The sequence below is a fragment of the Sinocyclocheilus rhinocerous genome, unplaced genomic scaffold, assembly GCF_001515625.1.
Source record: "Sinocyclocheilus rhinocerous isolate Xijiao unplaced genomic scaffold, SAMN03320098_v1.1 scaffold148, whole genome shotgun sequence".
In the NCBI taxonomy this organism is placed as follows: domain Eukaryota; kingdom Metazoa; phylum Chordata; class Actinopteri; order Cypriniformes; family Cyprinidae; genus Sinocyclocheilus; species Sinocyclocheilus rhinocerous.
In genome coordinates this window covers 1,472,545-1,486,866 of record NW_015653472.1, presented here as the reverse complement: position 1 = coordinate 1,486,866, position 14,322 = coordinate 1,472,545, and the positions used below count along the sequence as shown (strand labels likewise).

General features: G+C 37.8%; 2 protein-coding genes and 1 pseudogene across 3 annotated transcripts in view; 1 reads left to right on the top strand and 2 right to left on the bottom strand.

Moving 5' to 3' along the window:
• Positions 1 to 745: 745 nt before the first annotated feature.
• LOC107716132 (KAT8 regulatory NSL complex subunit 2-like) lies at positions 746 to 7,700 on the bottom strand. 2 transcript variants are annotated; one of them, XM_016522473.1, is made up of 10 exons: positions 7,623 to 7,700; positions 6,601 to 6,859; positions 6,332 to 6,510; positions 5,724 to 5,838; positions 5,461 to 5,624; positions 5,212 to 5,378; positions 4,903 to 4,993; positions 3,697 to 3,950; positions 1,326 to 1,529; positions 746 to 1,204 (listed from the first exon to the last, which is right to left on the bottom strand). In XM_016522473.1, the coding sequence occupies exons 2-10, from the start codon at positions 6,849 to 6,851 to the stop codon at positions 1,109 to 1,111; spliced, it is 1,521 nt and encodes a 506-aa protein (XP_016377959.1). In that variant the 5' UTR covers positions 6,852 to 6,859; positions 7,623 to 7,700; the 3' UTR covers positions 746 to 1,108. The 2 variants fall into 2 exon arrangements, with proteins under 2 accessions (XP_016377959.1, XP_016377960.1); XM_016522474.1 differs by having other exon boundaries at positions 1,120 to 1,204; positions 1,331 to 1,529.
• A 38-nt stretch (positions 7,701 to 7,738) lies between these two features.
• On the bottom strand, positions 7,739 to 14,305 carry LOC107716064 (DNA mismatch repair protein Mlh3-like; annotated as a pseudogene).
• The window catches only part of LOC107716133 (transmembrane protein 240-like), a 17,509-nt gene continuing 13,653 nt past the window's right edge, over positions 10,467 to 14,322 (top strand). Inside the window, exon 1 of the mRNA XM_016522477.1 lies at positions 10,467 to 10,530. The gene's annotated coding sequence lies outside the window, so the exon portion shown is untranslated. The remainder of the gene's footprint in view (positions 10,531 to 14,322) is intronic.

Sequence of the window (14,322 nt, the reverse complement as noted above, 5' to 3'; positions counted from 1 at the left end):
TATTTTATTAAGCTACGCTGTCATCGCGTTTTTTTCCTTCGCTTTGCATCTGCAGTGATTTCATTAATCATGATTTGTGACTAAGCAGCGATTCAGCTTTATTTTTGTCCGTCAGGGCTGCCATGCAGTTTAATGGTCTGTGGCCAATCTTTATTATCTGTTTTTCAATTTACGCCTTTAAGTGTATAAAACTACTTTTTATATAATTATAACATAAATATTAATTTAAAACCTGTTATTTAGAACCGTTTTGTGTTTAACAGCTACCATACTCCTAAAACACAACTACCTGCTTAATTTCCCAGCTTGGAAAGCAACTAGTAAATGTTCAACATCAAGACACTATTTCATTGTCCAGTGTTCTTGCTTTTTGACCAGTTTCAATGACCTTTCCAGTCATTTGTTTACTGGATAGATTCCTAAAAATATCGGTTTGAGATCAGTTCACTAATGTATTACTCAGATCTTTTCTGTGGACCCCTTTGCCTTCTTTTTTTAAACAAAAAGAGCCAACTCGAGAGGACAGTTCGCTCACAAATCAAACCGTGTTTGCAATCAAGTTCAACCCCACACACAGAGCAGATCATTACTAGAACCATGTATATCCACTATAAATATTTCCATTACTCTGAAGATAAAAACTCCCTAATGTTTCTAGGTTTTCCAAGACCGTGGGAACACTGACTATCCCACAGGAGCTCCTTTCATGAGTGCAAATTTATAATTAACAAGAACAAGATGAGATGTAAAGGTTTATTTTAGTGAACAAATTACAGTTATGAGTTATAAATGTAATATGGAACCAGAAATGTACTGGATAAAAGTAGAAATGGTGCTTTGAGACTTTTTGTAGTGAAATACGTACCTCATCTTTACCTTACAAAACACAAATCTCCAGCTGTGCATATAACTGTCCTTATAGTTTCACAAGACACTAACAGTATATCAGAACATGTGCTATGGTACTATTTTAAGAAATGAGAATGTTTTAGGTTAAAAATGTTTCAGCAATCAAAGCACACTTCCAGAAATATGGCTTTTAAATAGATATCTGGACTGTTTGAAATATCAACAGTACGACGGCTGAGAAAATCAGGTCACGAGGTGCTCAGGATAAGGCATCTGTTGTTTTCGTGTCAGAGTCCTTTGATGAATTCTGCATGGGAACTGCTTGTCCAACTGCTTCAAGTATTTCAGATTCAACCTGTAAAATAAGACAGCAGTTCTGGGGTTTAAATGTTCACTTGCCATTGCAAGAAACAGACATACTGCCTTCGTTGCATTGTTTAATTATTCCAACAAGTGACAGTGTAAAAAATAATTACCTGACCTTCCACAGACACCTCGTCTCTCTCTGAGAACTCAGCATCTTGGGAAGAGCCATCCAGATCGCCCTGCTCCGCCCCTGTCAGAATGTCCATGGGGGCCTCGGCGATCTCTCTGATGGTCTGGTCTTCTAATGCAAGCGCTGTGTCGAACAGCAAGGGGGACGGGGGACACTGCAAACCCTCATCTTCAACGTCAAGATCCTGCACATCAACAGTGATAAGGGATGTGCAAATATTTAAAATCTGGACAATAATTAGTTTATATTATGGCCAATAACTGATAAATTGCTGATATTAAAGTTCGATGCTATTTTTGGAAAAAAAAAAAAAAATCATTAACAAATCATTAAAAATAATAAATCGTTTTAAATGTCATTTGTGAAATTAGGCTTCACACCATTATAATGTACAGAATGAAAAATAGATATTTTGTGAATTGCTAAAGGTTACAACTGACAGTTATTAAAATATTATTGTTTTTAAAAGATTAACAATTACAGCAAATGTAAATGAAATATAAAAATTGGACAAAATGTCTAATATCAACTGACCTCTAATATTGGCTGATAACTGGAATGGAATCAAAACATTGGCACCGATGTACCAAAAAATATATAAAATTTATATCCAAAACGGTGCAAAATATAGTACGAATGGCCATTGGATTAATTTGAGATACTTCCATGTTTTTTCATTTAAGCTTTTCTTTTACGAATCTTAATGGCGCACTTCTTCAAACTTAAGTCCATTCATTTACAGTACATCTAAATATTTATCAAACAAGCCACAATATAAATTCAGGTTTAGTACTTTTTCAGTTGCAAACCTGTTTATATTCAAAAATATACTAATAAACATCTCAACATTGTCAACAGCCAAATAACCAGCTAACAAAATCCAGCAATATGGGTAAATTTGCAATATTGTTTGTGTGCTTGAAAACAAACAATGGGAACATGTAATGGAAAAGCACATAAATAGTTTGTAGCATAACAGGAAAATTAGACGTTTCCAAAAATGAGATTAAATGAGAGGTTTTACTGTGGGCACACAGAAAATGTCAGACACAAATTAAAGGAAGATGACTGCTGAACATCCAGATTAATTTGTTTTTCCATTCATGCGAGGCTATGAGATTTGATTTACACAGCAGGGGACATGTTTAAGCAACACTGTTTGCAGGCATGTAGATACTTGATGGATACCGTAGCAATCTGAAGAGAGAGCAAGGTGTAAAACAAATTTAGTGCAGATTGCGGAGTTAATTGCTCTGATAATATGAAACTTAGTGTGAAGGAATGTGCCAAAACACATGAGGAAAGCAACTGCACACAGCAACTTTAGTTTTAATGAGAAAAACCAACACAATTCATACATCACTGAATTCCAGAGGTAGATTTTCTGTTGGCTGGAGCTCTGCAGCACTGAGGTACATGTCTGTGGGCGCAGACGGCAGCTGCTCCGGGGCAATAGACTCCTGCTCAGGCTGGTACATGGGAGGAGGCAGGGACAGGTGCAGAGGACAGCGGGGCTCTTCTGACTGTCCCATGTGCACAGGACGATCACATGGAACGTCCTTCAGACCAGGGCACATTTTGAATAAAACTTGGCTGCTGTCTTGATAAATGTCTATTGTGAAGGGTTAAGGAGATTAAGAGAACTAGCATTGGCATAGCTGGGAAATAACTTTTAAATGTCAAAGATATCGAAGGCTGGAGGAGGTGGAAAACCTGAACTGTTCCTTCAAACTGAATCGACTTTATCCATTAGATAACTCTGGGAAAGTCAACAGACCATAAGAAGACTTTTATATCAGCCGCTGTTTGAAACCAACAGCTACAGCAAGCTGTGGGCCTTGATTCAGGGCTACAAAAGCATATATACATCTATGTCTATATAGATGTACGCCCATATAAACAAAGAAATATATATCATATGTATATTTAACATAACTAAATAAATATGCATATTTCCATTAAAAAATTTGGGGTTGGTCGATAAAATAAAATAAATACTTTTATTCAGCAAAGATGCATTAAACTGATCAAAGATGGCAGTAAAGACATATACAATGTTACAAAATATTTCTATTTCAATTAAATGCTGTTCAATTAAGTTTCTATTCATTAAACAATCCTGCAAATACGTAAGTGTAATGTATCACGTAAGAACACAGCACAACTGTTTTCAACACTGATAAGAAGAAATGTTTCTTGAGCACCAAATCAGCAGGTTAGAATGATTTCTGAGGGATCATGTGACACTGAAGACTGGAGTAATGGCTTCTGAAAATTGAGCTTTGCCATCACAGGAATAAACTGCACACAGCAACTTTAGTTTTAATGAGAAAAACCAACACAATTCATACATCACTGAATTCCAGAGGTAGATTTTCTGTTGGCTGGAGCTCTGCAGCACTGAGGTACATGTCTGTGGGCGCAGACGGCAGCTGCTCCGGGGCAATAGACTCCTGCTCAGGCTGGTACATGGGAGGAGGCAGGGACAGGTGCAGAGGACAGCGGGGCTCTTCTGACTGTCCCATGTGCACAGGACGATCACATGGAACGTCCTTCAGACCAGGGCACATTTTGAATAAAACTTGGCTGCTGTCTTGATAAATGTCTATTGTGAAGGGTTAAGGAGATTAAGAGAACTAGCATTGGCATAGCTGGGAAATAACTTTTAAATGTCAAAGATATCGAAGGCTGGAGGAGGTGGAAAACCTGAACTGTTCCTTCAAACTGAATCGACTTTATCCATTAGATAACTCTGGGAAAGTCAACAGACCATAAGAAGACTTTTATATCAGCCGCTGTTTGAAACCAACAGCTACAGCAAGCTGTGGGCCTTGATTCAGGGCTACAAAAGCATATATACATCTATGTCTATATAGATGTACGCCCATATAAACAAAGAAATATATATCATATGTATATTTAACATAACTAAATAAATATGCATATTTCCATTAAAAAATTTGGGGTTGGTCGATAAAATAAAATAAATACTTTTATTCAGCAAAGATGCATTAAACTGATCAAAGATGGCAGTAAAGACATATACAATGTTACAAAATATTTCTATTTCAATTAAATGCTGTTCAATTAAGTTTCTATTCATTAAACAATCCTGCAAATACGTAAGTGTAATGTATCACGTAAGAACACAGCACAACTGTTTTCAACACTGATAAGAAGAAATGTTTCTTGAGCACCAAATCAGCAGGTTAGAATGATTTCTGAGGGATCATGTGACACTGAAGACTGGAGTAATGGCTTCTGAAAATTGAGCTTTGCCATCACAGGAATAAATTACATTTTAAAATATATTACAAAAGAAAACAGTTATTTTAAATTTAATTCATATGTCATAGTATTACTGTTTTTACTGTATTTGTAATCAAATAAATGCAGCCTTAGTGAACATGAGACTTCTATCAAAAAATAAAAATCTTACACAACCCAAAATTTTTCAACAGTAGTGCGTGTGTGTATATATATATATATATATATATATATATACATACATACACACACATAAATATGTATGCATGTATGGAAACAAATAAGGATACGAGAGACACAATGTCGTGTCACTGGCAGACACGGATTTGAACAGCGAGTCCCTTCCACAAAGGAAATGCATCTCTGGCCTAAACGCATTGCCTGTGCAGAAAAAGACACAAAAGAATTAAAATATGTACAAATAATATTACTAAAAAATAACGGAGCATGACAGTAGGCTCAGATTGTCTCCTCTGATGCCCATCTGACAGTATGGGAAAGCCAATTAAATTTCATTCAGGTCTGTCTCATTTGGCAGTGTGCAGCGTTTAAACCTTCTATTGTCTTTCTTAAGACATTATTAGAAAGTCCATCCATACCTGTGGCGTTCCTCCCTCAGTAATTGCTTGTCTTCGCTGTCTGAGCTGGCGATGCAGCAAGGCCTCCACACCATAGCGACGGCGATAACGTCGCAGAGCCTTTAATTTTTTCAGGTTCTCTCGTTCCTTCATGGACAGCCCCTCTGGACCCGTTAACAGGCTGGTCCCTGAATCACACACACAACTGAGTATACATGTTGACTGTATATGTGATATCACGTAATCAAAGGATAAAAGCAGCTGCCTTACCAATTGTCTCATGTTCAATCTTGCGGCTGTGCAGGTAGCGTCGTTTCTTTTCTTTTAATAAGTGTTGCAGACGTTTAAATTGGTCTATGTAGAGGGACTGAAGTCTGATCAGCTTTTCACGCGTGATGAGTGCCACTTCCTCTGCTGTGTACACACCCGCATGCCTGTAGAAAGTCACATTTCATTAACTGACATCTCAGGTGACATTATTAAAACTAATTTTGACAAAGCAGATAAGTAAAATAAATTGAGGAATATCTCACTTTAAAGGGTCTTCTTGGTCACTGTCAAGACTTTCATCTTCACTGTCAGGGTCTCCTCTCCATGTCTGATCCAAGACAATAGGATCCTGCTCTTCTTCACTCCAACTCTCTTCATCTATACAAAGAAATAAATACAGAATAGATGACCATAAAAATCAAATGCAACACTGCGTCTCTTACACATTTTTTTTATTATGTTATGTTCAGATCTATTAAAAGTTCTGTCAAGTAGTAAAAAAACAAAATAGGACTTAACAAAAATGACAATTATGACAAATTACATAAAAATATGACAAACCATTAGTTATCAGCCTTTGATGCAAGTTTCAATTCAGCAGAAAAAAAATCTTATATTAAACTACATTTTTTTATATAAATTAATAATAATTTTTAAAAAAAGCTGCATTCTGTTTCCATTTTGAATAACTTCTAGGGTATAAATAATTTTAACCTATTATTCATAATTGGTTCTTTTGTTACTTATACTACACTTTACACATGCACAGGTTTGTTTGGATCACCTCCAGAGATTTCTCAATGTTCACAAGGCCAAAAGCATGCCTGGTTATTAAGTAATGGCACAAGATTAGAAGCAAGTTACATCTCACCTAGTATGCGGCTAGCTTCACTACGGCCCTCTTGACTGTGAGTTCCAGTTTCCGGCCGACTGTAGCCACTGAGCTGAGACAGCAGCACTTCAGGGGAAGGTCCTGAAGCGGATGCCTTCCGCATTTGAGCTTGTTGCACCAAGGCATTTCTGCGTGCATGTTCTGCACAGAACGATACCCTAAGAAAAAGAAAAAAAAAACATTATTGGTCAAATAGCTCTAGTAGGTACTTTGTTAAGTGTCTTAAGGGAATAAACAAACACCCTCACCCCTCTTTTTTCTCTGGTTTTGGGGCGGCATTGGGACAGCGCTTGCCATTCTTGTTGGACACATAGCTGCATTGCCTGTAGGGAGCATTTTTATCTTCAAGTACGTGTTTGATGCAGAACTCTAGGCCCTCCAGGCGAGGCTGTGAACAGGGTCTCTGGGTGTAAGAGCAGGTCTGAGGTTCTTGAGCACGAGCAGCTTGAGTCACTCGACCTCTGCTGGACGGCAGCACGTGGATCCGAATCCTGTTCATCACTGATTCTGTGAGAAAGCCAACATAACCATTCAAATACAGGCACCATGATATTACAGTTCATCATTACTATATTTTTTATAAAAATGTATCCAGCTTAACAGAGGATGCATAGAGCATAACCACATTAATGTAAATTTTTATTCTACCTTCTTAAATGAACTTTTAGCACATCTGTATCACAATTTTAAAAACTCCCTTATATTTTCAGATTTTTCATGAACTGATACTTACAATCCCGTAGATACCTTACAGACCACGTCATGAATGAATGATGCACTTCATTGACTGTACATAAACATGAAGTGGCCAAAAAGATCCAAAACGCAGCATACAACTTAATTATGCAAATCTACTAAAGTTAAACACGAACTGGTTCAAGATCATTTAAAGTAACATGATAATGTCACGTTAAGATTTTACTGTATACCAGCAGCACATGGATTCGTTCATATTCCGTTAAAGCATGTGCCATACTGTCTCCACGAGCATTCAAATATTCAACTTTGTATTAGCAAAACATGGAAACATTAACATAACAGAAGCTGCGAGTCCTCAAACATTATTAGAGATAAAAAGATTGACGTTTTAATCTTATGCAGAAAGCGACAAATTCATACGTCAGTAACTTACTGCTGTTCGGCCATTTTTGAATTGGGAGGATAGGATACTCTTGGTTTAAACTGATATAATTAATCAATATATATCATTCATTTAGTCTAAGACTGTTTTCGTGCGTTATAATGTGTAATTTCTGCGTGCAAAACTCACCTATGAAGTAATACTTTGTTAACGTTTACATGAGACCTTCCTGCCTCCCCTTCCAGCGATCATCGCAATGCACTAGTGATGACCGGTTCGCGAACGAATCGTTCAATTTACCGTAATGGATTATACATAGTAAGTGGAGCATAGTTTCTGCGCTGATGAAGACTAATTTATTGACGTCATAACTGTAAAACATCCTAGTTTGCAGATCACTGCCTGTATATGTGTTGATGCTTTAGATACAAAAATCCAAATTGTAAGAAACGTATCAGATTATAATGATGTTTTAATTGACTGATGTTATGATTACTGACTTTATATTTGAATGTGTTAAGCCCGCGATAGACTTGACGCCATTACGTCGAGCGTAAAAGAACCGGTGAACCGGTTTTTTCAACCGGTTTATTGAATCGAACTGTCCGAAAGAACCGGTTCGCGGAAAAGAACCGAACTTCCCATCACTACAATGCACAACAATGAGCTGGGGAGGAACATCATCCATTTTAGCGCCCTCCTACGTTTACGTTGATTGGACCACAAACTTGCAAGGAACAATTTGATTGGAGGAAAATGCTCCATGATCGAGTATAGTTCTTTATTATTGGCTACTCTATCTCAGAGCAGCGTTGTTGCCAGCAGCTGTACGCGCCAAAAGGTGAAACATAATAAAAGCCGCCCATCAATAAAACAGAAGCAGAAGATGCCAACCGCCGTTAAACATTAAGAAGAAGAAGAAGAACAGAAGCAGAATATCTCTACTAAAAGTAAATAATTTAATACAAAAGCGTAAAGTGCAGGATGCTTTTGCATGTAAATTCATGTTTTGTTTTGTGCAACAGATTGATCTTTTCCATAGAGCTGCCAAGACTTGTACATTCTTCTCAGTTTCCTCAGATTTGGTTTGGGAAGATCCTGTGTGAGGATATAAAAAAATGAAACCATCAAAGAAAAGCATAAAAAAATATATGGAAAAAAAAATCAAGATATATTATGTGCTATGGCTGATCATGATATACTTATCAGTATTTATGATATTCAAACCTTGTTTATAATCGACAAAAAAGTGCACTTATAAAATCAGATTTGTTGCAGATTAGTTGAAACATACCTGTGGATCTTCCCAGTGGTGAAGATCAGCCAGAGGGACGATTGAAGGTCTTCCATGAGCACACTGGAAGGGAAGCTGACAAGAGGAGAGCGAGCTCACCAGACTACAGCACTCCTCTTTTCTCAAAATGTCATTGAACTTAATTGCTCCTGTTAAAATTAATAATATTCATTATTATCAAACAATAAAGTTAGAATATTTATTAATAAAATAAGAATATTTTGAAAATTCTAATTATAGCAGTTGACTACATATGGTTTAAATGAGACATTTCCTGTGTTCCCTGTAACAGTTTATAAACAGAATATGTTTCAACTGAACTCAGTGGTGAATTTATAACACTAACCATGACAAGCTTGTGAGGCGAGCACATTATGAACTGTCAGAGGCAGTGTTCCTCTCACTCTTCCTGTTGAGCGGAGAAGCTGCAAACATGAGTCAAAAGAACAAAATCGGTCATGTATCCTTCAAGCTCCAAAACCAGACAATTTGTAGTATTCTGTTCACACAGATTAGATACAAATCACATATGGATATGCCGGCTCACCCCAATGTGTTCTCGCAAATAGTCCTTCAAAATAAAACATACAGTTAAGAGTCTAAACTGAGTTTAAATCAATAAAAAAAAAAAAAAATAAATAAAATAAAATAAAAAACATAAGAACTGAGTCTGACCTCTGAAATGGTTTTAATTACCGACCGTCTTCCACGGCAGAGCTCTGTGCTTTCTTTCTCTATGAAACATGTGGGAAGTCTCTCCAACAACACATTCAGTGACTCACTCTTTGGGAGCCTTACATCTAAAGCAAGACCCCTCAGGAAGGCCTGACAAGACCTTCAAGAACAAAAGAGAGATTTATGGCACCGTTCAGCAAAGGTGCAGAACTAATTGAACACACATGTATGTTTTTAGAGAGAAGATGACGGAAGAATCAGGAATGTTGACTCAAACAGCTGCACTCACCTCAGAAGTCTCAATTCCTCCTCAGTTACATTAATCTCTAAGGGTGGGGTAACACTTGAGGAACACAGCCTCTTTTTTCCAGGTGTGTCTGGGTCATCCTCATAGGAGTCTACATCAAACAACAAGAGCAGTGTGGGAAAAATACATTGAATGCTTATGTCATGAAGTGTATTAGCATTTTTAATGCTTTTACATGGAATTTATTTTGTTCTTATATTCTTATAAGTTTGGGGTGAGTAAGACTTTTCAACGTTTTTGAAAGTCTCTTATGCTTACTAAGGCTGCATTTATTTGATAAAAAAAACAATAATATTGTGAAATATTATTACAATGTTTTCTATTTTTTAATATATGTTATGTAATTTATTCCTGTGATGGCAAAGCTGAATTTTCAGCATCATTACTCCAGTCTTCAGTATCACATGATCCTTCAGAAATCATTCTAATATGCTGATTTGGTGTTCAAGAAATTTTTTTTATTATTATCAAAGTTGAAAACAGTTGTGCTACTTCATATTTTTGTGGAAACAGTAATACATTTTTTCAGTATTTTTTGATTAAAAGAATGATTTGAAATAGAATCTTTTGTAACATTATAATGTTACCTGTTACCAACCCCTCCAGTCGAACTCTTTCATGGGCAGCATGTTGATCAACCAACACTAGAAGATTTCCTGCAGGTGGAAGCAATGACAAATGTTTAGGACATCATCACACCATTCAACGTAATGATTTTCAGCCTGTGGCACCTTCATTCGTACTGCTTTCAGAGGATTCCTGCTCTGTTGTGTTTATCAAACAAGCAAGGAACTTCTTGTCCACTTGATTGATGACCTGAGGTAAAAATACAACAACACAATCTTAGATTAGTTTTCACCACATAAGAAAAAGGCTATGCTTTGTGACATTGCTATCTTAGGTGTCTAGCCATGCCAGTTCCTCAAAGCACAAAAAAAGCAGAAGGGTAAAAATACTTACTCTCATTGTGTGGATCATATTCTTGGTAAACCGGTAGGGGTAAAGAATATTGTGGATTTTTACAGCAAGACCCTCTGCTTGACCGCTGGTTACATCCACAGCAACCTTTTCAGAATAATTAATAGAATATGTGAGTCAAATTAATTATTTTTAACAAAAATAATTTAATTAAAATCAGTGTTAAATACGGATAAATTAATTAAAACTCTTAAATTATGTAATTTAATAAATCTGTAGTCTTTTTACCTCTGGAGGCCGTATGAACACTGGGTTACTCCATTCTGAGAATAAAGTCGAGAGTGAATTGGGACCTTGGGCATCCTCTTAAAAGAGTAAGAAGAAAACAATTAGTTAATGTGCACTAAAAAGCTGATTTCAGTCCTGATGTCAGTCTAGAGCTGTACCTCTGCTGTCTATCCCTGAGTTAAGGGCTCTTTCTGCTCTGGGCTTGGGCAGAAAGGGAAGTACAATGTCTGTGTGAAATGGATAACACCTGTACTCATATCCTATGAGCAAAGAAACGCTAATTATAATATAAATATCTGTACATTAGTGATCCAAAATCAGCTCGCTGAATTTCTCCCACCTGTTCTTGATATAACACTGACTGCCATGTTAGTGACATCTGTGGTACATGGCACTTGAGTCTCCTCCAAAGGAGGAGAGTTGTATTTGCTGAGCCCTGTAACTTGGTTGATGTAAACCAGTTTTCCTAACAAACTGTCATAATGAGCCAGCCAGCTACTGGACACGGGGATTGTTTCAACACTTTTATTCGTAGCCTGACCTTCATTTCCTGTGTTGCTGCACTGAGGATCATGCTGAGAGGTTACGCTGGCTTCATCAACACAGCTTACACTTCCTACAAAGGAAGTCACATTCTTGTTGCAGAGGTGTGAGTCTTCTTAAACGGAGGAAGTTTCTGGTATTGTTGTGTCCTGATCATTTACAGCAAAGCCTGGAAAATCTTTAGAAAAATCATGGACAACTGAATCAACAGTTCCAGTGGATCCAAATAACACATCTTCTAGGAGGCTTTTTTCTACTTCACAGGATTTTTCATTAAAGTGCGCGTCTTGCACAACTGGGAAAGATGACTTTTCCAAAGGAAGAGAGTCTGTATCTCTGCTGACCTCTTTGAATGGCTCTGGCAGCCAATGATAGTTTGTCTCGCTTGTACCATGATGAATATTCAGCAGAACATTCAGAACTATAAGGAGAATGAACACCTGAAATGTTCCTCAATAAGGGCTTGTCTAAATCATCTAAACACAAAGTAGATCCGACAAAGCAGTCATTGGATTTGCTAGAAGACACTGGATTTAAAAGGCATGTTTTTACCGTACTCTGTTGTTTTTTCTCAGCATCCTTCCCAAACAACCTTTTGAACTTGTCAAGAGATCCCATTTCAAAAGACAGAGTTAATTTACGACATGGTGCAGCTCTGGAAGTCTTTGAGTTGGTACCATAAAAACCATGTTTGTCTTCTTCAGTGTCATTTAATGGCAACTTCCTCTTTTTTGGAGAAATTTTATTTGGGAAGCAGAATTTTTTCAAACTATCTTCTGCCTCTTTTACATCCGTAATTGAAATCCTTTGGTTTTTGCTTCCCATCACATTGTTGTTGTTGTTAACTGGCAAATCATTCTGGCTTATATTTGGGCAAACTGCATTTTCATCTTCTTGGCAATTGTTATTCATTTCTGTAGCATCTGCAAAAATGGTCTGCAAAGACAAATCACCCTGAAGCGCTTTTTCTGCTTCTGACTCTTCACTGGAGAAGGTTTCAATGTTTCTTGACACCTCCTCCAACATTTGAACACCACCAGAGAGGTCCACACCACTTGCAATGTCCTTCTTCTCAGACAGTGCATCACACACTTCACGTATTTCCTCAGCACTGAGGTTTTGTACTGCCACAGGAGTCTTAGCATTCCTCACTGGACTACTTGATGGACCATCGCTGCCATTCATGGAATACTCTGTCACCAGGTTTTCTTTAGTAAGGAATGCTTTGACCCCTTCTTCAATGCAGATGAGCACATTATCCCAGTCTTTGAACTCTATCAAAGACTTGGCTGGTTCGAGGCATATGTCATACTCTGAGTAATGGCATTTGATATTCAACATGTAGACGCCATGGAGATCAGATCCGCCCCATTGTTTGGGGCTCGATGTTAACGAATATGCGGTCGGGCTGTTGTTTTGTCTGGCAGCACTGCTTACTCTCTTCAAAAGGCAGTTGAGTGATTTATGAATGCGTGTCTTCAGAAGAAGCCTCCCATTTACAAACAGGAATTGCAAGCTGTTATTGTAGTGACCCTCACGGCCGATGTGACCGGTCATTTCGAACTGCTCATGGACGTAATTGACCTCTCCAAGCTTTTGAGCTCGGCTCAAACCATGAATCTGCACAAACCTGTAATAAGTACTGCTTGTTTTAGAGAGCTGCACCATCATGTGGGCTGAATTTTCTTTTTTCACTGTATATGACACAGATGGGTGCATCAGAGATATGTCTCCACTCTATGACCGATGCGTTCGGTTCTAAAACAGCGTCCATTCTCTTTCTTCGAACTGGCATGTTGTGGAAGAGATTGTAGATGAACACAGTCGTCCCTGCAGAGGGACGAACGGTTTGAGCTTCAGCAACATCCAATGCATTTGCTTCGTTAAAGGTTTTAACGTATGTTTTCAACGAAAGCTTAGTCCTAGATGATATTTCGACCATTTCTGCAAGAGAGACTATACTAGAAATCGCTTCCCCTCTGAACTCATAAAATAGGGTGACCATACGTGCCATTTTCCCAGGACGCGTCCTGGCCAGGATTTCTATATTGCCTAAAATATCTAGGTTTTGGCTTTGTTTGCGTGTGCAGACCGATCGGTGTATGACATCAAAGTACCATACAGACGGTTATGCTTTCGAAATGCTCTCGAGGTACTTTGATGTCAAACACTGATCGGTCTGAGCCGCACTGCTTTTAAGTCGAACACACCTAATATGTACGCGTAATTGCATCGCTTTGACCGTAGATCCCACCTTCTCACACGCCATGATTGGTCCATTATGTACAATGCTTGCATGTTATTGGTCAAACTACTTTTCGATCATTACCTTCAGCAAGCATGAAAACAGGAAAACAAAGCCAAAACAAATCCTGGCCAGGACGCGTCCTGGGAAAATGGCACGTATGGTCACCGTACCATAAAAGCGGAGATTTTTCAGATCCTCCAGCGAGCTGCATTTACTTGTGTTGTATCGCAGACCCACTCTTTCCATGTCATCCTTCCTGGCACATTCCCGAGCCATTGTCGATCACCTGCAGCTTGCAGGCCTCTATGTCTATTTTGACAGCCACACATGTTGCTCCAGCATCGATGCTGTTCAATATGAGCTCCTCCACACATTGCTGCAATGAGAAAATACAGGTGCATCTCAATAAATTAGAATGTCGTGGAAAAGTTCATTTATTTCAGTAATTCAACTCAAATTGTGAAACTCGTGTATTAAATAAATTCAATGCACACAGACTGAAGTAGTTTAAGTCTTTGGTTCTTTTAATTGTGATGATTTTGGCTCACATTTAACAAAAACCCACCAACTCACTATCTCAACAAATTAGAATACTCCATAAGACCAATAAAAAAAA